We start from the raw sequence: 25,363 nt of genomic DNA, 5'->3' as shown, positions 1-25,363 counted from the left end.
AATAATGTGGTTTTCATTTCTCCACGAGACAATTTTATTTGTTCTTAGTGAAAATTTGAACGTATCAGTGACAAAGTTTTTCCATTGCGTAAAATTATTTAGTGGTTCATTGTTCGTCCCAAAAGTAAGTGCCTTTTGTTTAAATAAATATTTTTTTTTGTGTTTATATGTTCAATAATGTGATTTTTTAAATTTCTTTATACATATTTTTATTTGTTTCTTCTGAAAATTTGTACGTATCTGTACGAAGTTATTTACACTTGTTAAGCTTTTATTACATACATATGTTACATTATATTAATTAGCTAAGAAAATAGCACAGACACAAAATAAACACGAAAAAATATTTTTACATATTTTCATATCTTTAACATATTTCTTACATATTTCATTGATTTTTGCTACATATTTATGTACATATTTCGGTACTTTGGACTACATAAAAATCCGGGCCTTAGTTATTATTATAGAGTTTGGTTCACTAAAACTATTTTATTTATTTATTCTGTCTTTCCGTCCGGGAGACAAAATTTCCTTAAGAATTATTTAATGGATCACCATCCATTTTGGCCGGGATATAGAGTGTCAAACGTTAGGAATCGTGTTCGTTGACGAAGGTGATCCATCCAACGAAAGTGGTAGAAATCAACCATTTCCGATCTCTATGTTGGGATCACTATAGAGCAGAAAAAGTAATAGATAGCAAGAGAGAGAAGCAGTTTTCTGCAATCAATTAAAGAATTTCAAGAACACGTTTTATCTCTATTCTTCACTCTCTACTAAAACCGGAAGTGATAGAAATTCACTACAACTTCCGGTTTCAATATTGATCTACATAGTGCTAAAAGGATAAGAGATATCGAGAAGTGTACTTGTTTTTCTGAATCGATTTAATGTTCTAAGAATAGCTAGGTATCATTTTCTCTCTTAATCCTCTACTCAAACCGGAACTAGTAGAAATTAATCGGTTCCACTTTTGCTTTTAACGTCGATCTCTTATAGAGTAAACACGGTAATTGATAGCGAGAAGCGCTTTTCTACCATCAATTAAGCGTCTCAAGAATATATATTCAATCTCCACTTTCTCTACGAAAACCGGAAATGGTAGTAATCTGATACAATTTCTGGCTTTAATATTGGCGCGGGAGATCCGGGTTCGATTCCCGGCAGGAGCTCATGTGGTTCGGATTCCACGTTAATCAGTAGGTCCACGTCTCATATAGCCTCGCTGCTGAAAAGGGACGTTAAACTCAACAACATCAACATCTGGCTTTAATATTGAGAAAATATTAGGCCATAGAAACCAAACTCCTTCCCTTAGTGTACGCGTGACACAGCTACTTATTTGTTCCAGATAAAATCGAAAATTTTACTGTTTGAAAATATACCATACTATTAATATTATCATTAAAAAATAAAATGAAAATCCTAATAAAGACACAATATCTGTACTACAAAATAATGACTGAATTTGTATATATTATTCAAGTAGTTAAAACACATGAAGAACAAATTTTAAGAACTATCTTAACATCTGACGTCGGCTTTAAACTTTTAAAAATGAATTAAGCTTCTATAATACACTCATATCTTCCAGCACGCTAAGAAAAAAAAATCATCAAGCAACATTTTATTCAATAGAGGCATAGCGATTTCTTGTAAACTTATTAATCTGTATCTGTTACACCGATCCAGGTGATACATTAATATTCACACAAGTTTAGTTATCACACTGTATATAGCCAGGGTAATGTAAGGATGCCGCTTATTTATGCTTTCTTTCCAGAAAATTAATTCACTTTTATTTATTGCTTGTCAAGGTATTTGAGCTCATCCGTGCCTTTGCCATGATACAAAAAAAATGTCTACACGTGCTGTTCCATTTCTCCTGGCTACACACAACGAAAAAGAAGCCGCTCTATTTATGAGTCTGTGTTCAGTGTAGCCAGCTCACGTTGTGTTTACACATTCGATCATGACTTCTTAAATAAGATGTCAGCTCTATTTTTCCTATCTTCTCACAATTTATAGTTACGGGAAGTTAAGAACTAGATTTATCTGAGCTTTCATTTTAATTAGAAAAAAAAAAAGAAAAAAGATCGACAAATGTTCAGTTTACGTTACGCAGAGCTTCATTCCATATCAAAGCACTTTACACGCACGTATTCTTATGATATTTTTAGTTTCCGAAAAAGAAAAAAAATAAGAAACTCATTGCATTTATACTCAGTAATATAGGCTATACTGAACAATGAAAAAGGGGTGGACAAGGTGGCTCAGTGGTAGAGTGCTTACAGTTGCACGAGGACTTCATGGTTCGATCCCCGGTCACACTAGTTTGTTGTAGACAACATAGTGTAGTGTGTTTTCTCGAGTTTCTCCCGTTTCCTCCCACATTCTCATTTCACAAATTGTTTCAAAATCATTCACCTTCATTAATTGTCCATCTTTAGCCCCAAGGGCATGGTCATGGAACTTGGAACTAAAATTTCATTTCATTTGAACAACTAAAACAAGACACGAAATTACATACTATATAATTATTTTCTTTTTGTTTACAATTAATATAATTTCAGTACAAAGGCAATGTTGCATATGGCCTACAAATTATATATGCTCCCACCAGTAAACTTGGAACAGTGGCTGCTTTTACAAGAATGAGTCCTAAGTCTTGCAATATTCTGACACAAAACATACCTGTATTTATTACACTACAATGTAAGTAGCTTAACATTCAAAGTATAGTCCCTCGTATTTGACTGTCTGCAGCTATCTTCCTGTCAGTTTCTCGATTCCACGTTTGATCTCACATCTTGTTCTTAGAGACAAAGAAGTCAGTCACTGGTGCTTCTACTTTCTGATGGTTGGTGAAGCATTGATTGCAGGTGGTTCACCATGGACCGAAACGAGTACTAATCCTTTTTCCGTTATCCTGTTGCAGGAGGGCGTCTTTTCGATTCATCAATGCAGGATACTTTTGGTGTAGTGCAAAATATATCCGCTCCAATTCTTCGGAACAGAGGCCGTCATTTATAATGTGATCGTTGGGAACGAACTCGAAGTGAATTACCCTTTCGTGGTTCCACCACACACAGAACATCACTTTGTTCTCAAAACGGCCCTGTTCGACAACCGGTCCTGGAAGTTAGCCCATGCTCAACCACTGATTTTGTACATTCGGATTTCGGAAGAAAGAAAAAAAAAAAACTTTTCGACCTCAGAATCTGTTACCCTGAGGCGGCCGGACCTTGGGTGATGATCAACATTTTTACAACCTGTACGAACTTTCTGGAACCAACGAGTTGTGTGCTGTGGTTCACTGCACCTTTCCTTCTCGTATGACAAATGTTTTGGGTTGCTGTCGCAGTGTTATGATCGAATTCGAACTAGTAGAGTAACAGTTCATGTATCAGATGTTAAGCACCCATCATCACTGCCACAGAAAACTGACTGAAGATGCTGACGATGTGGTGGCCTCGGCTTTTATAGTCCACTGACCACACTATCTTTTGAGCCAATTCGATCTCATATTTATGGTAGAAAAAAGCATACACGCATCTGCTGTATGGGTTGTGAAAATATCGCAAGACTTACAACTCAGCTTCGTCAGAATATATTGGCTTTTGAAGTTGGTTGAGAAGGGCGATTTACAATTTCGGCGTTTAGAACACAAGAAAATCAAGTCACATTACCAAAAGTTGAAAGAAGAAGTAGGCCTAGTGATAAAGTTCGTACGGAACTCTTAAGAAGATCGCAAAGTTTACATGTATTTTTACTTTATAAACGTTATTTATAAAATCTCGACATGAATATTTAAGCTCTGAATTGAGATTCAGATAGAGACCTTAAAGATGAAATGTGTCCGAAATGACCAAAAGTAGACTTGGTTTCCTTGTGTCCTGAGTCCGCCAATTTTATCATCCGATAATATCTTTTTTACATACATATTTCGTTCAGAGTACATGTTTCAGTAAAGGAGACCGTAAACCGAGAATAAAATATATTTTTAAAAAAATATTGAAAAGTATACATAGATTCTTAATATTAAACTATGAAAATTCCGTGTTGCGTTTATGAAACGGGTTTTTCATATGCATTGCAAACATGTAACAGACGTTGTCTAATTTCATGCTGAAACTATGGAAATGAAAATTTTCATGATCATATTTGTTGAAATAATTACGAGATATACGTGTATTTTCTTTTATTGTTTGAATTGTTTATGAAAAATGAAATGAAATCTTTGAGTTTTACGTCCCACGGTTATGCCGGTTAGGCTAAAGGAGACGGTGATGATGAGTAATGAATGGAATGGTGGAATGAAGAAAGTGGGAGCAAACGGGAGAACCCCGAGAAAACCCACGAACACGGTGTTTGTCTACCACAAAGTTCACTTGACGGGGGCTGGGATTGAACCCGGGACCCCAAGCACCAGAGGTGAACGCTCTACCACTGAGCCATTGAATTGTTTATGTTAGATGAAAAGTCCAGTTTGATATATTAACAACATTTAAAATTATTAATAAAAAATCTAGTGTCCGAGAGTGTAAAATGATTATATAGTACTTCACTGTTAATCGAGCGAAACGAGAGCGAGCATAGATGCACACTTCTCCAACTGATGTAAATTGAATAGGCAGACATCACATCTGCGTAGCTCAATTAATGCTACCAAAGTACTAAGTAGTGACGCTCATGTCACTAGCAATAAGTGCCCAAGTTTGGATAAATTTCAAATATCATTTTTTATACTAACTTTTTATACTAACTTCATAACGAGGAACTATATAATTTATACTTCTTACCAAACATTGTTAGGGTCATCAAGTCTAAGAGGTTCAGATGGGCAGGTCATGAAGCCAGGATGGAAGAAAGTAGGAACGCTCTCAAAGTCTTAACTGGAAGACCAACCGGAAAACAACCATTAGGAAGACCTAGGCGCAGATGGGAAGACAATATTAAGACGGGTCTCGCAGAAATAGGAATAGAAAGTGAAAACTGGATCCAATTAGCTAAGGATGGAAGTCAGTGCAGAGCTTTTGTTAACGCGGCATTGAAACTTCGGGTTCCATAGGCCATGGAGTTAATTTTTAGTTATTTTTTTATACTAATATAAGAGCACGGAATCCAATGAAACTATTGTTCAGGATATCCGTACATTTGGTTATGAAAGGGTAATTAACAGTTGTCTGGTAGACCATATCATGCCAGTTATAAGAAAATTTTAAAAAAAATGACACCAATTAAGAATTAACACATTGATTAAAGATATAACTCTATACATAAAGTAAAAGTATTGATCATCCAGAGAAAACATGTTATATGCACAATCATGTCCAAAATGATTGTCGCATATCTATAACTGTCTTGTTGTAGGAATATAATTTGACAACGATTTTGCAGAGTACTTTTAATATTGTTACCGTACTATGTGTATAATCGGGAAATGTATATTTGTGGTAAATTTCATAGGAAAAGAATTATAAATATGAAAATTAGAATGAGTAAATCAAAATTTTGCTAAATGTACAATAAAATACTTTTTTCGTTATATTGTTCTTATTTACTGCTCTAAAATTTACCACATAAATGTCTTTGCCTATTATAAATACACTAGCATTATAAGAAATACCTGCCGAAATCGTTATCAAATTATATTCCTACAACAACATATATATAGACATGCGACAATTATTTTGGACATGAATGTACATTAATCGACAATAGTAAACGACGTACTTCATGTGGAATTTGTACGTACAGAACAATATACAACTATCTTTTGTCGACAATTGTACTTTTATTCAAACAAAACACTATTCTGTAAAATTGTTGAGCTGAAATAACACAAATTCTATACAACTGAAATTCAAAAACTAAGTAAAAAAAAGGTTCTTCGTACTCGACGTCAGCATGATTAAATAAAACATTTCTATGTTGTATTGAATTAATTTTGCTTTAATGTTAAGAGCTCCCTCGTGGCTAAGCGGTTAACATACGTGCCTTTGGCGTGAGAGACTGGTGTTTGATTCTCGACGGGAACTCATCTCGCGGGTTCGGATACTACGTTATTCCGTAGGTTCATGTCTCATATAGCCTTGCTGCTGGAAGGAACGCTAAATCAAATCAAAATTCATTTCTACCAGAACGTGTATTCCCACTATATAGAAACAATTAATGAACTACACTATGCACTAATAGTGTCCAGTCAAATATTCCGGAATGGCTAACCCGATAATATTGTCATTGTTGGAATATTTTAAGGTATTTAGCCACCGACCGCAATACTTGTCTATTGTAGCTTCGAATTTCGATCAGGACATGAATGTTATGTATTATCGTCTTCCTATTTATTTCATTATATCATTAACTAGCTCTTTTCACAGGGAAAATAGAATTAGGAAAAGGATTTGAACCCCTCCCTCCCTTAAGATAACCATTTCAATGAGACTTTAATAACAAAAATCCACAATGTCACCCCTTGCGATTCTCATATTTTCTCACCTCAATGCCAATGGGACTGAATTAGCATATAAACGGCATCGAGAATGTCACTATTCCTCATAGCAACCCCGAAAATTATGGAATGGACCTAACATCAGTCTATTTTGATTATTTTTACATGTCATTCCTTCCCACATTCTTTCACCACTTGCGGTGAAAATTGTCAATATAATATCATAAGACCCTTGAGAGGTCTAAGACTGATAGTTATGCCAAATGCCATTTTAGTTAGTTCTGCAGTTATTCCGTAATTTGATCACACACAAACTCATATTGATTTATATATACATGGGTGGATATTTATCTTGATACACTCGTGTGACATTTAAATTAATACATACAAACTAATGCAAACTAAGGTTAAAATTTTGTACAATGGAAGCATCGAGAGGGGACATCGTCTAACGTACTTTGCAATACAACCGGATTAAAAGTGTTGCCAACACAACATAAAGTTGTGCTTTTTCAAATAACACTACGTAAGTTTATTATATATTTTAAATATGGGTGTAAAACGGAAATTTACAATATCACAATTCTTATGCAAGCTAAAAGACCTACGGTGTCATGAACATCGAAAGACAATCAAATTTTGGAGGATTTTATAACAGTAATAACTCAAGTAATATGGACTGGATAATGCACATCTAAATTACTTTAGTGTCGAATACTACTGTTATCACGTGGCGTATTTCTAACAAGCAGGAAGAAAGTGAGAAGGAATTGAGAATTTGATTTTATTCTAAGGACTTTGTTTCGAAAACGTATTTAGATAAATATCACGTTTAATTCCGCAGGTGGTTTTCGATAGACATAAATATCATAATGCCATTTACAGCAACTTGATATCTCAAATCATTCCGGAAACATGAAAAATGGTTAAATTTGATACATTGCTTAAAATAAAGTATTAGTGGAAATTTTTAAAAACAGTTTTTGATTTACTTTGGTTCTATAACATTACAACAATATTTTTTGTAGGTGTCATTACAAAAAGTTGTCGGAATTACATAATTTTAAGCAGCGTTTCCAACTTTACCCTTATTTATCATACTCCAGAATGGTTTGAGGTATAGAATTATTACAAATGGGATTATAATCTTCTTATCTGTTGAAAGGCATCTATGCAATTGGATGAGATACTTATCTGAGCAGCCTCTTTTTCCAAAATAAAAGCTTAAAAAACATGTTTCAATCCCTTGCATTTTTGTTTGTATTCATACAAAATCTTCACATCACGATCATAGTATTATACACTAAAGTACTTTGAAAGTACATTGCCTCTTTCGTTTCACTTGTCTTACTAGTGCAATAGAGAAGACTAAAAGCTTGTGCTACTGTAGCATTCTTAGTTTATCACAGATGAATCAAACAACACTCATATATACAATAGAATTTTATGCCAATGCGTCACTTTTCAGAAGATACATTCAAAAATATATTTTTAAAAAATAAACCCATTTTCTTTTCTCTGGAATGAAATTAATCAAAACTCTGTCTTCCAGTGTAGGATATAAGAACAAAATTCCAATTTTTTTGGCGGAACAGTTTCTTAGTTCTTGTCAGCTGATCTACTATATATAAATTTGAAACTTCTGTAATGTACTGTATTACATAATTTCTTTAAATTGTTTGAGCACACGCAAATAATACAGCATGTTAAAATTTATCCGTACCGTATAATTCACCTAAATATATTTAAATGTTCTTGTTTTTTTTACACTGTAAAATTTGAGCACAAAGACAAAAATAAGAATTATGATTATTATAATACTAGTGATACCGTACATGGTTGAAGCGAGTCATTTCCTTCTTCCTTCACACTAATTTCAATCCTCCAAACTATAAGAGTAAGTCTCTAATCTATAACAAATCACATATTATGTTCTATATAAATTTGAGCGTTTTAAAGAAATTTTCATTGGAAATATGTTATATAAAATAGGGAAGAATGCATTCCATCATTATTGGTCCGTTTCAACTCTAAGCAATTGAGACGGTTGAAAATATTAAGAAAAAATGCGCCATCAACCTAAATCGATTTTTTAACGAAATTTATCATAGAACAACATTTAAATCATGAGGGAATGATTGACTATTATATTTGAGGGGGGAGTGAATTCTTACGTTTGACCGACTTCAACTCCAAGCAGTGGGAAGATGAGAAAATCTCAATAGATACATACACCATAATATGTCAGAGTCGAATAATTGTACAAAATTAACACAGAATATATTGTTTTAAACTTGGGAAGGTGTGTGTGTGTGGGGGGGGGGGGACTTAAGTCCACTCTCTTGTTCTCTATTGATTTTAAATCCAAGTAGTTGGATCGAATCCTCGAAATTTATGGGCCATATTCCAGGCAAATTTAATATTTTTAAGAAAAATATTGTTGATCAGTTTTTGATGAGGGACATGATCTCACATTACAGGATCTAATTCACTGCTCACAATTGATTGATTTTAATTCCAAATACTGAGGATCACGGAAAATGTTCACAGAAATAATACCAATACCGAATTTTTTATAAAAGTTATCATTGAAATTTAATAAAATAAAATAAAATCGGTGTGTGTGTGTGTTAATCCACTCCTTTATTCTTTTCTCTTTTTACCTTAACGTACAGGAGATGATTTAGAAGTCTCGAAGCAAATGTACGACATAGTACACCAAAATCGAACATTTTTTTTACACGAAAATTGTACATTTTTTTTTTAAAAAAAAGGGAGTCAAATTCACCCTTTTATTCTGAGCAAATTTTAATCCCAAGCTCTAGTGATGATCAAAATGCCGTAAAGAAACTATACACTATATTTTGTGTAATTGAATAATTTTTACGTGGTTTAGATTGGAAAATTGCCCTTGGCATACAGTATATGTTCGAACTTACATCATGGGGTGGATTATACTCCATTTTATCCCCTTATTATTGATAAAATGCGATTCCAAACACTAGGGTTATTTCTACAAGCTGAAGGAAGGAGTATACTAAAGCATTAAAAACAGTTAGGTTTTAATTGGTCTATTTTTTTAAAAAAATGTCTTTGTTGTATATGTTCAAACTTAGAACGTGAGATGGTTTTTACATTTTAATTCCTTGTCCTTGGTGCGTCGTAAGTCCAAACAATAGGATTATTTCTGCAAGTTCAAGCATGGAACCACAGAGAACGCAGAATGTGATCTAGCAAGGGTATTATTTTCCTTAAGTTTGTGTGAAACATTTCAGAGGTAGTGTATTCAAACTGTTTGGTCCATGATTATTGTTAACACTTATTTTATTCTCACAAATTAAACTTGAATTGAAAACAATGACTGGGAGCAAAATTTATTTTTACCAATATTAAGAACCAAAACAAGCTACTCTCGGATCAAAATTAGAAACGAATTGACAATTCAAAATCACGTGGAAATTTGTGTTGAAAAGGAGAGCTACGTCACTTAGTTTTTAAGGTCGCCGAGAGAGGAGACAATCATAATCGTCGTGGCGGTACTTACAAGTGGAGGGTTTCTGCAGTAAGGGAAAACAACATTACAATGGTGTCGCCTTGTAACATATGCTCAGAAGCGTTTGTCAACCGAGGTTGAAGGAGCACAACGGACGCGTGGGCTGAATAGTCGCTGGTAATAGGGCATTACGTGCTCCCCCAAATGTGAATTCGTTTCATATTTTGATCAGAGTATAGTTCCAATTTTTTATTAAATTTACTCACATGGTAGATTTCAAATTAACTTCGGTCTCTTTATTAATTCTTCACTTGATCTGAAATTGTTGTGCTTACAGAAGCAGTACTAGTACTATTAGTTTAATAATAATAATAATAATAATAATAATAATAATAATAATAATAATAATAATAATAATAATAATAATAATAATAATAATAATAATATAGTAGAGTCTTCATACCCATTTCTCTTAAATTTACTTGAAACTAAATCATATACTCATTGCATTGAACTTCTTTATTTTTTACGTTCAACCGAAATAATTTATACACGTAAATTAGTAGGGATTGGTACTTAAACCAAGAAATCACCTTACTTTTAGTTAGATTCGGATTTGTTTACCTCAGAAAACCACGAAGTGGTTAAAAAGAACTAGGCTAGTTCGGTTGTTAAAACTGAAGCATGAACGTAACAAAACGTGGATTATTTCTAAGATATTCATGGATTAGTACACATTTCCTGTCTTCAATAGATACATCAGTCAAATCAGTTAGTTTAAGAAATTACTTTTGTGTGTCAAATATCTTGTAGATTTAAATCAATCAAAACATAAATAAATAAATTATTAGATCTTCCTCCTTGTAAAATATAAACAGTGAATACATGGTTTTCATTTGGAAGAATTTAGTCTTCTAAACATTTGTAATAAGTAATATGAGAATCCATTGTAGCAGTTATAGGTACAGCACATTAGTAGTTCGTGTTGTTTAAATTTACAGTAATTTATTATAAGACCTGGAAAAGGTAGAAAGAGAAACTGAATGACGGTGAGGGAAACCGAAACTGAGCCAAAATTCTACCCGTTACAATAAAATGTTCACACCATTCTTATGATATACAACAACGTAATTAACAAGTAACCGTATCACGCGTGAACAAGTTTGGGTTGTATGGCGTGATATTTCTCAATATTGAAACCGGAAGTGGTAGTAGAATTACTTCCGTTTTTAGCAGGGATTAGAGTAGAGGTGGAATATATTCTTGGGACGCTGATTTGTTTGCAGAAAATGGCTTCTCTTTATCTATTGCAATTTTTACTTCACAGATATTAAGGTTAAAAGCAGAAGTTGTTGATTCAGACACTTCCGGTTTGGATTGAGAGAAGATGGTACTTATTCTCAGAACGCTAAATCGATTTTTATTTTTATTTTTTTTTTTAAAGCATCTCGCTATCTTTTATCGTTTTTGCTCTATGCAGGTAAATACTGAAGCTAAAAATGACAGTCGACTTCTATCACTTCTGGTTTTAGTAAAGAGTTAAAAGTGATGATGAAATGGATTTTCGGAACGCTTAGTCGATTACAGGAAACATACTCTCGCTATTTATTACAGTTTTGGCTCTATAGGGATCAATTTGAAACGTAAAATAGCTGATCTCCGTCACTTCCAGTGGATCTCACCTCCATCAACGAAATCCATTCTTAACTCTTGACCTAATACGTCCTGGTCAAAGTGGATGGTGATTCATCAAGTAAATCTTGAGAGATTTTTGTCTCCTGGACAGGACACACACACACACACACACACACACACACACACACACACACTCAAAACATATACGTGATTGAAGTGATTCAGATGCTCCACCGTTACCACAATCAGATTCGTCGAAGAAAATCTTCTTTTCCTTTATACATCTATATTTGGATGTTAAAAAATGCCTCAATCCAATGTTAGATTTTTTTAAGGTCTGCTTAAGTATTCAGACAAGGGTCGTCTTTTCCGGGAGGGAGATTGCCCTCTGAATTTGAGAAACATATGTTCTACAATACTAACAAAAAACATGAAATTCTTATGTCCGTGAACTATCTTGCTCTCCCTTCCGTCGTTGCAAAATCTGAAATGACGCTGCTGTCCCAGACCATGTATTTCTTACATCCTTATTTATGGTAACTTTAAGATCTTTAATGTTGTCCATTTCAATATGAAATGAATTATCTTTCGACTGCAGGATTCAACTTCTTATACAGCCCGAAATTTTCCTTCAGATATTCAAAAGGTGTTGAAACTGGAAGAAATATAATCTACCCGTTAATTCTGCTATTCCATCACGGCACAAACACTACATTGGCTTTGAGTATTTTGTAAAACTTTCCTTACTTCTAGTAGTTTACGATGAAACAGTGAATCACTGAAACCTGGTACATGAGGTCCCAAATTCGATCTCCGGCCAAGCAAGTTTATGATGGACAACATCGTATCCGTGGGTTTTCTCGGGATACTCCCGTTTTCTCTCACGTTCGGGATACGGACAAAATCCCTTGGCCGAAACATCGCCGACCAAAATCTTGCGGACCAAAACCTCACGTGGCCAAAACCTTGCGGCCTAAAACCTTGCGTGAACAAAACCGGTTTGGGTACAAAACCTTGCGGCCAGAACCTCGCGGCGACAACCTCGCGGACCAAAACCTCGCCTGGCCAAAACCTCGCGGGCCAAAATCTCGCCGGGCCGAAACCTCGCCTGGCCAAAACCTCGCCGCCCAAAACCTCGCGGGACAAAATATCGCCTGGCCAAAACCTCGCCTCCCAAAACCTCGCAACCCAAAATCTCGCCGGGCCGAAACCTCGCCTCCCAAAACCTCGCGGGCCAAAACCTCGCCTTGCCAAAACCTCGTCTTCCAAAACCTCGCGCCCCAAAATATCGCCATACTCAAAATCTCGCCTGACCAAAACCTCGTTGTAATGATCTCGCGACACAGAATCTCGCCTGGTCTAAATTAAGCGAGACGTAGTGTCGCCTGGGAAGAAATGTCGTCAGGATAAAACCTCTTCACGCCGATTTCTTCAATGTAGAATGTTCTATATATTACTATATGTATATATTTAGTAATAACACATAATTACATTAAAATATTGACAAGAAAAATTCTAATGCATGCTTTGGAAATCTATATATATAAAAATTAAATATGTTTGTTACATTATACCTCTTGAGCCATCCTACCGATCTCAATCAAATTTTCAACATAGATAAGGTTCGAGCCTAGGATGTGTTTTTATAATTTCACTTTGTCGGCACAACAAAAGGGAGGGGGATATATAAACAGCCGTAGCTAGAGATTTCGGCGCCCGGGGCGAAGTAGAATTCGGTGCCCCTACCCTCACGACACCAAGCTCTTCCTTCCTTTTTTCTTTTTACTTATAAGAAAAGCAGCAGATATTGTTATACTACACTGCATTTTTATTAAGCTGCTTGGGCAGACCATTCCAACAGCCAAAAGCAATTATTATGTATTCTTTTACAAATAAGAGCCGTTCTCAAGAGACGTATCCCGCAAGGTTTTGACCAAGCGAAATTTTGGTTCGCGAGGTTTTGGCCACGCGAGGTTTTGGCCCGGCGAGATTTTGTCCCGCGAGGTTTTGGGCGGCGAGGTTTTGGCCACGCGATGTTTCGGCCGCGAGATTTTGTCCGTATCCCACAAAACCTCGTTCCCCAAAATCTCACGGGCCAAAACGTCACGTGGCCAAAGCCTAGCGTGGACAAAACCTCGCTACCCAAAATCTCACGTGCTCAAAACATCGCCGCCAAAAACCTCGCGTACCCAAAACGTCGCCGCCCAAAATCTTGTGGACCAAAATATTACTTGGTCAAAACCTCGCGGACCAAAATTTCGCTTGATCGAAACCTTACGGGATGAAATCTCTCCTTAAAATTTACCCAACGAGTTTTTTTAATATACCATTCCATAAGTATGAAATTCATCATCCGTCTGCCTTAGACTAAAGGGCATAATCATGGGACGTTAAACTGAAAGATTGCATTTTTCACTTCTGGTAGGGTTTTCTGCTATACGCTTTATTTCTCAATTAGTGCACATTCCATCTTGTTTCAGAATGCTATGGAGAAAAGAGATTGCCCATCAGTGTATTTTAATAATTTCTGTGAGCTTGAAAATAGCACACAAATAGCCAAGTAACAATACAAAAGTCACTAAATTCTTACATTATAAATGGACTAATCTTCGTTTTTGTCATCAATTTGTTAAATCAATATATTTAAATCTAATTTTGTTTAGTTTAATGTCTAGGAAAGTTATAAAAAAAAACTAAAAGAAAATATAATTGTATAGCCCCGCCTAAGGTTCGGGTTGCAGACATTTGTCGGGGTTATCACCCCTCTGATAGGTTGTCCTGATGATATGTCTAGACTCAACCTTGGCAACACATTCAAACACTCAATATGTATGTAATATGAATTTTAAAAAACTTGGTAGGTTTTTAAGAACACAAATGATTACCTTGAGTGCTTAAACTCAACTTGAATAAATTCAACTGTGACATTAACAGCCGATAGAGCAGTAATCCAATAACATGCTTGGGATCATTTGTATGTATTCTTTTTATAAATATGTATAATAGATTTGATCGTTATTATATAGTCATCTCAGCTTATGAGTCGATTTTGTGTAAATCTTCACGATTATGATATAAGATAAATCAGCAAGAACAATACCGTGGCAAGCAACACGTAATCTTAGAAGACAAGCTTTATGTATAGAGATGACTAACCCATATAAATTGATTATCGACTTTCTCTTGCTATATAAATGATAAATTTAACCTATTCGAAGAAAATCGTTATGTCTTTAATTCTTAATTAGTTTTACCAAAATTGATATCTACCTAATTATCTTCCTCGCATCCGAAATTTGTAAATTTATCTCATTTCACAGAAAGAGGTCCCACAATCTTCTTATGTAAAATGTCAGATCAAATTCATTAAAATTATTACGTATTGTAATTTTCGAGGTTCTGAACAAAATTTCCAAAATGCACCACTGTTAGAAACTAATAGTGTTTCTACAACAGTCTGTTGTAGAAGTTGTACATGATTTATATGATTCTGGATATATCAATATTTTGACAGCTAATAGTAACAAAAACAAAATTATTTTCTGAGTTTTGTCCCCACTGCATTTTAAAATCAGGATCTGGAGAACTGCATCTGTATTTTAATTTTGGCTATGAACTTGATCAAAACTAGTTTTCAGAACAATTTTTGTGCTTTCTTATACTTCAGTTTTTTAAACGTGAATTTTGTAAACATTTATCAGAAAACATATGTTTCCAAGGTTTGTGGTCTAGGAGATTTCAAATTGTGAGGACATGGATCGTAACGAATCTAAAAGTAGATGGCGCTATCTTCTACTTCTATCTGGACTTATGACTTTAAATATTTTCCTTTTGTCCTTTCCTCTTTACCTTTCCGGTCTTAAACGCAGATATGATATGCATTGGGAACTTATATTGAATGGTCTGTTACCAGTTGGTTGTGTAATATGACGAAGGCTTCGTGATTTATATACCCGATTGTGATTTGTTGGTTTTGAACCAGCAATGGAATGCATTGACTATAGTACGTAGCCTATATATATATATATATATATATATATATATATATATATATATATTACCTTATGTTAAGTTTAATTATTTTTGTTTTGTGTAAAAATGGGTTCATTTGTCTCGTGGACAACCGTGAATATATTCAAACAATGTAATTAAATAATCTTTAATGATTCAGATTTTGAGTAACGAGCAAGTGTAAATTTTTCTTTTACAAAATGTACTTTCCAAAAATTAAAAAAAGAAATAAGGATATTACTGTAGGTCATGTTGGAATGGCATGTTAAACATGTTTTTCAGGTTGTTCCTTTTCGGGGATTGTAGTTTTTGCATTTATTAGTATCCTATTGCTATTTTTGTATTGTTAGTTTAAATATTGGTTCTTGTTATTAATATTATTAGAATTGTCAATGCTACGATATTTTCCAAGAACAGTTAAAAGGTTTTCTGAATGAAGTTAAGTAAATTGAAAGTGAGAGAGAAACATTATTATTTTCTGTATACACTTAGCAGTCTTTTCATACAGTACCGGCGAAATCTCTCCCTATTTTTTCTGGATTATTTCTCCGGAGGTCGGGTCCGTGGTTGAAAGTTAAGACTTGTATTTTCTTTATTTTTTCTTTCAAGTACGGACTTTTGCTCCCAGGGTGGTCATCCAGAAGAAGATAGATTAAAAGAGTTACGCTGCAAACTCTGAACCTCGTAAACTAAACCATGTATTAAAATTAAAGAAATTGGACTAATATTTTTCATGAGCAAATTGTGGTGTCCTTTCATGTACAATCAACGAAAAAGTCAGTTGTAGATATGTTTCACAGTATTAGTGTTATAAAAGTATAAATATAAGAATCTTATCATTGCACAACTAAATGCGTTCCTAATTATAATTAGTATTGTATACAAATAGAGAACTGGCAGATGAAGAGATGCCAGAGAATAGAAGAATGACAGATGCATAATATTTTGTCCCGCTTTTATCTTTTACTCGGACAAAATGTCTCCTGATTCCTTTGTAAAAAAATCGTTCTGAAATCCCACCAAAATGGAATTTGTTGCATGGCTTACCAACATAAAAGCTCTTACTGTTAATATTTGCACATAAACCTTATGAGTAGACAAAATATTCATTTAGTGACTTACATTCGTGGACCCATTTGACGGAGCGTCTTTTTCTCTTCTCGTACATGGATTGGCCACGGCTCTGTCGGTTGCTGATGTCACTAAGAGAGCTGGAAATTCTACGGGCCAATTCCACCTGCTCCTCCACCGTCGGGTGCAGATTGGGCGAATAGAAGCTGGACGACGCAAACATCTTCCCTGGAAATAATTGAAAAAAAACGTAAATTGATTTATAAACATTATGAAAAACATTAAATAACTTTTTTATTATGAGTGTTCTGGAATCGTGGTAACTCATTATTTACATCTTAGGAAACTGAAATAGTGTCATTGATAAATGGTCACAGAAGACACATTAAGCAATATTAGTGCCTTGTCAGTGTTTAAAGCAGAAAAATAGCAGAGAGGTATCTCTATAATTTTTCATATATACCAGCGTAAGTTTCTGTGCTTCTATCTCAACTTCACCTATTGTATTTCTGAGTGTCAATATAATATTTTTATGCGGCAGTGTGTTTGCTATTTCATAAAACCTGAGGCACTATAGCATCTTAGCATCTTACTTTAACTACTGGTTACGCAATCGGCAATGATTTGTAGTCGGTTCTGATGTAGTAGAGTTTCACCTAGCACAACAACATTAATTGGAGTCAACTACTGAAACAATATTTCAGGTCGCTTATGTAGTTTGCTTGGGGGTAGGTAAGTACAAAAAAATATTTTTTTTAGTTACGTGAAGTTACATTGTCTTAGTTCTTTGAATAGAGTTTAAAAGTAAATTCAAGAATCTAATTTCTTACTTACTTATTTTTGAGAACGGCACACGAATTTCTACATATTTCTCAAGGAAATGGACCCATAATGCACTTTATATACCAATTTCTTAATATTGTTGTAGGAAATAGGCTCATACTGCACTAATACCATTGTAGTTCTTTCTACTTTTACTTATTCTAACCACAATTCCTTAACCTAATATTCTAAGAAGTGAATTGTTTATTTCCCAAATGGAAGAATTTTAAAGATTTAAATTTGTCGAGGATGCGAGTATAATTTAATAATACTTATTTTATTTTTGAATAGTAGCCACAGTTTGCTATATAACATTGATATACCTTTCAGGGTCCCGTTTCTCAAAACTTACAAGTTCTACAAGTGTTTTGAAAAGTCGTAAAATATTGTGGGTCAAATCACTATAAAAATAGTAAAATTGTTTGTAAAAACTAGACTTGCCACCTCTAGTTTGTTCTAATTTTATCATAAATACCTATATATTGGAAATATTTTTATTTATTTATTTATTTTTTGAATTGTATATTGGCATTATTAGAATGGCACTTTAGAAATAGGACCATGTTCAAAGTAAAGTGTTCATTATGTAAAATCTTCTACTTAAGTTTATCTTGTTCTCATTATTATTAGTGCTAGGGTTTCGGATATCTTCCTTGCTGCAAGGATTGACATATATATTCAGTGGTAAAACAATCAACTAGGCTTCAAGTTGATCTGAAATTTACGTTGGGCAAATATTTGTTCGTTAATTTCCTGTTTATTATCGATTCTGTCCAGAAGTGATTCCATCAAGTGTTTTCACAATTTATTTTAATTTAGCGAACAAGACATAACTATGGATATTTAAGATATAATTTTCTTTATTTTTTTATTTTGAACTTTCTTTAAATATCAAATTGAAACTGCTACAAAGCAGTAGATAGCAATTAATTTCATATATTGTATTATTTATTTTATTATTTCATATATTATTTGTTATTGACTTTCTGGACTTTACTTGAAGTAGTCATATAAACGCTCGTAGGAAAACTAACTTGTAAGCAAGATGTGGAATTATATGCACAAACGATTCGTACAAAAGCGCCCTGCATCCGAGCCCCCGCGCGCGCCCGTGTGTGTTTATGCATTATGTTGTATATTGCCTCTGTATATTACTGTATAGGCATAAATTTTTTTCTTCAAGTTACCTGAACACTTTTAGTTATACTTTTTAAAAAATATATATACTTTTTGTCTCCTTTTTCTTCTTCTAAACTATTGATCCTTTGGAACAGAAACGTAAAGGGTACTTTCATAGAAAATTTAATGTATTTTAATTCTGTACTTATTATTATTATTATTATTATTATTATTATTATTATTATTATTATTATTATTATTATTATTATTATTATTATTATTATTATTATTATTATTATTATTTTGTTACACCATAGCTTTTGCGATATTTAAGACAAGCTTGAAGAATAAAACTACCTTTAAACCCCCACCGCACCGACCTCTCGCCCTCGAAGACTTAGTATCTATGTGTTTTAGGCATTCCCCTCTCATAGCTGTGCCAAATCTTAAAACTACACGATTTGTTATTTCTATTTTTCTTCGTTAACTGGACTAAGAATTCATTTCAATGTTAAAATATCTGATAAATTGCAATCATGGACATATAATTGTTTTTGCACAACCTTGGTTAATTATTGGTATAAAAGTAGAAATTTTAATTTTCAAGACTCTGATAGTTTCTGATTCACTTGTGTACATTTTATTATGAGTTCCTTCATTACTTACTCTGTCTCTGTGGCGTTGCATCTCCGGAAAGGGAGGCAGGCGTGAACAACTTTTCAAGATCGATTTGTTTTGGTTGCACGAAGCCATCAGTCGTTGTTTCGTCCTATAAAAATAGATAATAAGCAAATAAATAAACAGTTTGAGTACACGATGCAAAATTAAAACTCTAACAATTTAATTAAATAGAAAGAAATAATCAGTAACATAATGAAATTATGCTAATTTAGTACGAACATTTAGGTCTATCAGTATGTTTTATAAATTAATTAATACTAATTGATACTAATTGATAAAATAATTGATAGTAATTGATACTAATAAACATTAATTAACAACATTAATTAATCACGATAATAGTTCATTTGAAATATTTGATAACTCAAAGCTAAACTTGAGCCGTTACAGCCGTTAGGGGTAAGATCTCCCTAGCACTTCTAGCGGGGAGTGGGAGATACAAAAATGATAAAAAATAATGACTGATATTAGTATTGAATCCATAGTTTTCGGGGTTACTGAGACGAACATTGACACTTACGATGCAGTTTAAATCCAAATTCATCCCTTTATGTCCAAAATGAAACGTATTCTCCCCGCGCGAAGAGCGTGTATTTTTCTATATATACAGGGTGTTTCAAAACAACACCGACAACGTTGGGAGGTGATTCCTGACACCAAGATAAGAAAAAAGTATAGATAAACCTGGATGCACAAATGCTTCCTTTCGGAGTTGCAGGCTGCCGAAAACATAAAAAAAAAAAGAATTTTAAAGGTCCATAGCTCCAAAACTATGGGACCCACCCTAGTCGATTTAGGACTTCACTTAGGAACTAGTATGTAGCCTATCCAAATATTTTAGTTTCACAGCCCTGTGGTACTTTCGCAACAATTTTTAATGAGGTAGTTGGTGAGTATTTCATATTAATGCCCGTAGCCAACCTTACTCTATAAAAATTGCTACAGAAGTACCGCAGGATTATGAAACTTGTATTTTTGGATAGCATATATATTAGTTCCTAGGTGAAGTCTTGACCCGACTACGGTAGGTTCCATAGTTTTGAAGCAATAGATCTTTAAAATTCATTTTTTCATGTTTTTGGCAGCCTATAACTCCGAAAGGAAGCATTTGTGCATCCAGGTTGGTCTATACTTTTTGTCTTATCTTGGTGTCAGGAATCAGCACCCAAACGTTGTCGTTGTTGTTTCGAAATACTTGGTATATGAAAACCTGCTGCTTATAGTAAAAATTACTATCAGTGTTCTAATGTGTTACTGGAAAACTTTCTGAAAATAGTAATTATGGAATACTGTGTTTCCTGTTGCTTTATCTACGTACATATAAGCGTCAGTCATGGAACGGGTCACAAACCAGTGGCGGATCTAGAAGGTAAAAACTGGGGGGAGCAGCCAGACTGCCGACTATGATAGGTATATCACGAGTTTACTATTAACTTTCAAAAATATACAAATATTTTCGTCATTCAAAAAACTGGGGGAACAAATAATAGCTTCAATTATTTTCGTCTGCCCCCCCAGCCCCGGCCTAGATCCGCCACTGTCACAAACCTCCTGATCAGTCACCTAGAAGTAATCATACTCAGGTATGCACCCAGAATTTTTTGTTAAGAAGGTCCAAGCTTTGAGGGGAGGTCCAATACTATAAGCCATTGCGTCTATGTATATTGAACGGATATTATTCTGCACTCTTAAAGACGATAACTAGTTGTAAAATACTACAACCTATATTTTCAGAAAAAATGATAGAACTAGATTGCTTTTATAAGAGAATGAATAGAGATGAAGCGTAATATCAAATTTCCATGCTACATCAATCATTTCTCTATTAAAACAAGTATAGTTTCACTGAAAAAGTGTACAAATGTATGTTGAGTTAGGAAGTGTTTTTGAGGAGGGATTGAACTTGGTGGACCCCCATAGGTGTGCTCCTGTATCCATGCTCACCAGTGCCAGTGATCTGGAGTGACTCGTGCAAAACTTAAAGCACGAAATTTTGTCGAGGAAGAGCCTTGAATATGCTAACGTAATTCTTATAAAGCAGGATTCTCTTCCTCTTTTTCTCTTTTCATTAAATCTATAATTTTTGTTTCTTCATCTTCTGTGTGTTTGTCAAAGCACTGCACTGAAAGATAACTACCAATGTTATCAGAGAATAAGCGCATGAGAATCATAGAAAAGAAAATCTACATGGTTTCCTTGTGAATCAAGTTAAAATCTAAGTGAGTGAACCTGTAAAATTTGCCATGTAGAATATGAGTGATGCTGCTGTAACCTCACTAACATTTGTGAGATTTCTTGTGTAGTCTGTGTTTAAAACCATTGTATGTGGGTTTTTTTCGGTATAGGAAGACACATAAATATGAAATTGTATTTAAATTTTCAAGAGATGGTATCTTGATTGAGAAATAATATCTTATGGGGAATCAAACACAAGAATATTTACGCTCGAGCAATAGACATCATTAATACATTATGGAATTCCGGAACAATGCTATAGAGTTGACATGATTTCAGCGGATACTTCCGGATCACCGAGTCAAACCGAATCTGAAAAGCAAAACCTATATTACCAGGATGAGAGGGGGGGGGGGATATGTGACTTATATGATTCAAATGGCCCAGCGATCTACTCCATTCCCTTATCTATTGCGTGATAATAGTAGAATAAATCTATCAAGAAGTTGCTCAAAGTGGACATCTGGCATTGCAGATTAGAGTTGAGTTGATTTTGAGTTTAATGTTTCGTTCAGCAGCGAGGCTATATGAGACGTGGACCTACTAATTAACGTGGAATTCAAACCACATGAGCTCCCGCCGGGAATAGAACCCGGGTCTCCCACGCCAAAGGCGCGCACGCTAACCGCTTACCCACGAAGGAGCTCGCTGCAGATTAGAATGAAGCAGTTCAGTAAAATTCGAGACACCCTGTTCATTGACATTGAGCTTATAATAAGATCTATGTATTTATAAACAATGAATTTTCACCCTTTAAAATCTAGATCTCAAGGTTTATTTTTGGGCTATATCTCCACTACTGTCGGATATTGCATAGCATAAACAATCAGTCTGTCATCAGCATTTTGTAGAAAGAGTTCTCAAAATAACCTAAGTCGTTCATTAAAAAAAAAAGTTTGAATCAAATATTATGTGTGCTTGATGTAAGAAAAGAAGAAAGACATACTCATGCTTTAGGTATGCAGCAAAAGGCAACCAAATTTTAAATAAGTTATTAATGATAAAACGTGTCATCGTTGAGTCTTCGTAGGAGTTTCTAATTACTGCACAGATTGACTGTTTGCTTTTTTGTGGCGATAATAAATTACAATAAAGACCCATCACCCATTCTTTCATCAATGTATCATTTTTAACGTAGAGACCCTTCACTTCGTATAAAGAAAGAAGGGAATTTGTAGGTCTTAAAAAAAAAAAAAAAACTTATAGTCATTCATTCTTTCCAGATTATTGACATAGATTTCAATCAATACCTGAGTCCTAGATCGTTATTTTTGTACCGACTCACTCACCAATATAGAAGCTAACAATGAAAACATCACTATAAGAAAGAAATCGGTCATTTGTCAAATGTAAACAGAGGAGCCAAAAGGAGGATTAAAAGAATGCAAAGACAAACAGAGAGGGGAAAGGGACAATGGGAGGGGCAAAGGAGATTTGCAAACTAAATATCCTCTACTGATGTTACCAGTGGTCTGTCGTTGTATAAAATGAATAAACTGGCAACATTGCCTGACAGATGATCTCTTTTCTCTCTTTCCGTCTGTACGGAAGCCAATAGTACAGGGTGGCCAATTTAGTTTATTTCATGCTCGCTTTTAACTTATTCAGCGTAAAATATGTAAAAACGCTTATGGGTTGAGATTTTGCTCAGCTTCAGGCGCAATGTGACTCGAATTTTTCTCACTGCAAGATAAATGTCATCGACTTATCTAATCGTGCAAATAGTTTATAAAAGAAACTTGTTACTCCCTTCTTTTCTCTTCCTACAGTTTCATAGACAACTGCATTATACGTTATTTATGAAACACTATCATTCCACCAATTTAATATCGAGTAAGCAATTGAAAGAAGAAAAAATTAATACTTGTTTTTTTTAAATCACAAATTTATTTTTCATGTTCCCATTACAATGTATATATATATATATATATATATATATATATATATATATATATATATATATATATATATATATATAAATCTATCTATCTATATCTATATCTATATATATATATATATATATATATATATATATATATATATATATATATATATATCTATATATATATATATATATATATATATATATATATATATATATATATATATATATATATATATATATATATATAAATCTATCTATCTATATCTATATCTATATATATATATATATTATATATATATATATATATATATTAAATTTTCTTGTCGACCATTTCTCATTTCATGTTCTTTATTATTTACTATCCAACATCAAGAAAGGGAGTAAAACATATTTCATTTCTAAATATCACCCACGCGTTTGCTTTCGTTTTGTATTTAGAGATCTCTTTTTAAAACGTATAACGAACCGAAAATAACTAAAAGAAATACTGTACCGGTACTTATTTAAGTGTTGCATTTTGGATCTGCCAAAATCGCTACCTCACAATCTTGATAGAAAGATTATATATATATATATATATATATATAATATATATATATATATATATATATATATATATATATAAACATTCTGTTATCTACTGGAAAATAGGAAGAAAAAAGTAGAAAAAAGTTTTTATAAAATCTTGATTTGGTTTTTGACCTAGCGGAATTTTTGGATATTGCGTTGGCAATCCTGACACTATACATACATTTCAATGCCATCTGGACCAATTCCATATTTAAACGACTGTAGTCTTCGGCAGCTCACCGGAGTTTTCATTATAAACGAATTATGTACACGTATATATATAATTTCTCAGAAACAGATGGAAAAGATAGTTCAGGCGTAAGGAGTAACTATGATGTAAGAATTGTCTGGTTGTCGTTTTCACTTTCGTACGTCATAACTTTGAATTTCCATCTTATATTGTCGAAAAATGCACTTGAATTCGAGATTTCGACATATTTTATAAAGTTTCAATGCCTCTAAACTGAACTCCATCGCCTTAAAGTCCATGATGTGCTATGGCCAGCCGAGCAGACGGTTTTTATTGGGTGACGTTTGTTTACTACATCGGTTTCTACAGTCGTTATTTCTGTCTTTTTGGACCAAAATTCGCTTTTCTTAAGTCAGGCATCCTCTAATTGCCTCACCATTTTGGGTCCATATAGGTAATTATATGTGCTCACCAGGAATCGATCCTGAAAGCACGTGCATCAAAGATACACATTTTGTTCATTTGAACACTTTACTCTTATACCCGAAAAGCTATTCATTCTTTGCGAATAGTTTGCTCAACAGATTAGTTAAACTAAAAATAATGAAATATAAACACAGAAGATGGATTCTGTTCATTCATTCATTTCCTGTTACTTCCAGAGACTATCAAGAATGTAGCTCTTCTTAAGGGTCTTCACTACAGCGAAATTAAACTAACGCTAATTTTAGAGTATTTTCTGTAATATCTTCAAAACAAATAAAAATGTTCGAAAAGCAGAAACGTAGTGAACTAGACAATACGATTTTGCATGTGATACCTTTACCACAATTCGCCTATCTACTTTTGGTATGCCGCTATTTACAGAACCCGCAAAAATGCTAAATCTATCTACAGTTACAAATCGAAAGCAGATAGATGAGTTGGGATATCACATGCAAAATCGTATTGTCTAGTTCATTACGTTTCTGCTTTTCGAACATTTTTATTTGTTTTGAAGATATTACAGAAAAACTTAAAAAAAATTAGCGGTAGTTTAATTTCGCTGTAGTGTAAACCCTTAACGGTCAAATGCCAGAGTGCTTCTTATAAGAGAAATAGGCATTTATTGGAATATGTAGTTGATTTCTCATTTCATATTTTGATTTTCGTATATATTGACATTTAATTTGATAAGAATATTATTGGGGTGGC

The 25,363-nt window shown here is 33.8% G+C and overlaps 1 protein-coding gene across 7 annotated transcripts in view; it reads right to left on the bottom strand.

Annotated features, from left to right (window-relative positions):
- The window catches only part of LOC145693937 (uncharacterized), a 299,148-nt gene that overhangs the window by 80,839 nt on the left and 192,946 nt on the right, over positions 1-25,363 (bottom strand). For all 7 annotated transcript variants that reach the window (XM_081770111.1, XM_081770138.1, XM_081770130.1 and 4 more), the window contains 2 exons: positions 19,275-19,377; positions 16,719-16,895 (listed from right to left, as the gene is read on the bottom strand). In XM_081770111.1, the coding sequence (XP_081626237.1) occupies positions 16,719-16,895; positions 19,275-19,377 (280 nt within the window). The remainder of the gene's footprint in view (positions 1-16,718; positions 16,896-19,274; positions 19,378-25,363) is intronic.

This window comes from Thermobia domestica, chromosome 1, assembly GCF_964235325.1.
Source record: "Thermobia domestica chromosome 1, izTheDome1.hap1.1, whole genome shotgun sequence".
Taxonomy (NCBI): domain Eukaryota; kingdom Metazoa; phylum Arthropoda; class Insecta; order Zygentoma; family Lepismatidae; genus Thermobia; species Thermobia domestica.
This window is presented reverse-complemented; position numbering and strand designations above follow the sequence as displayed.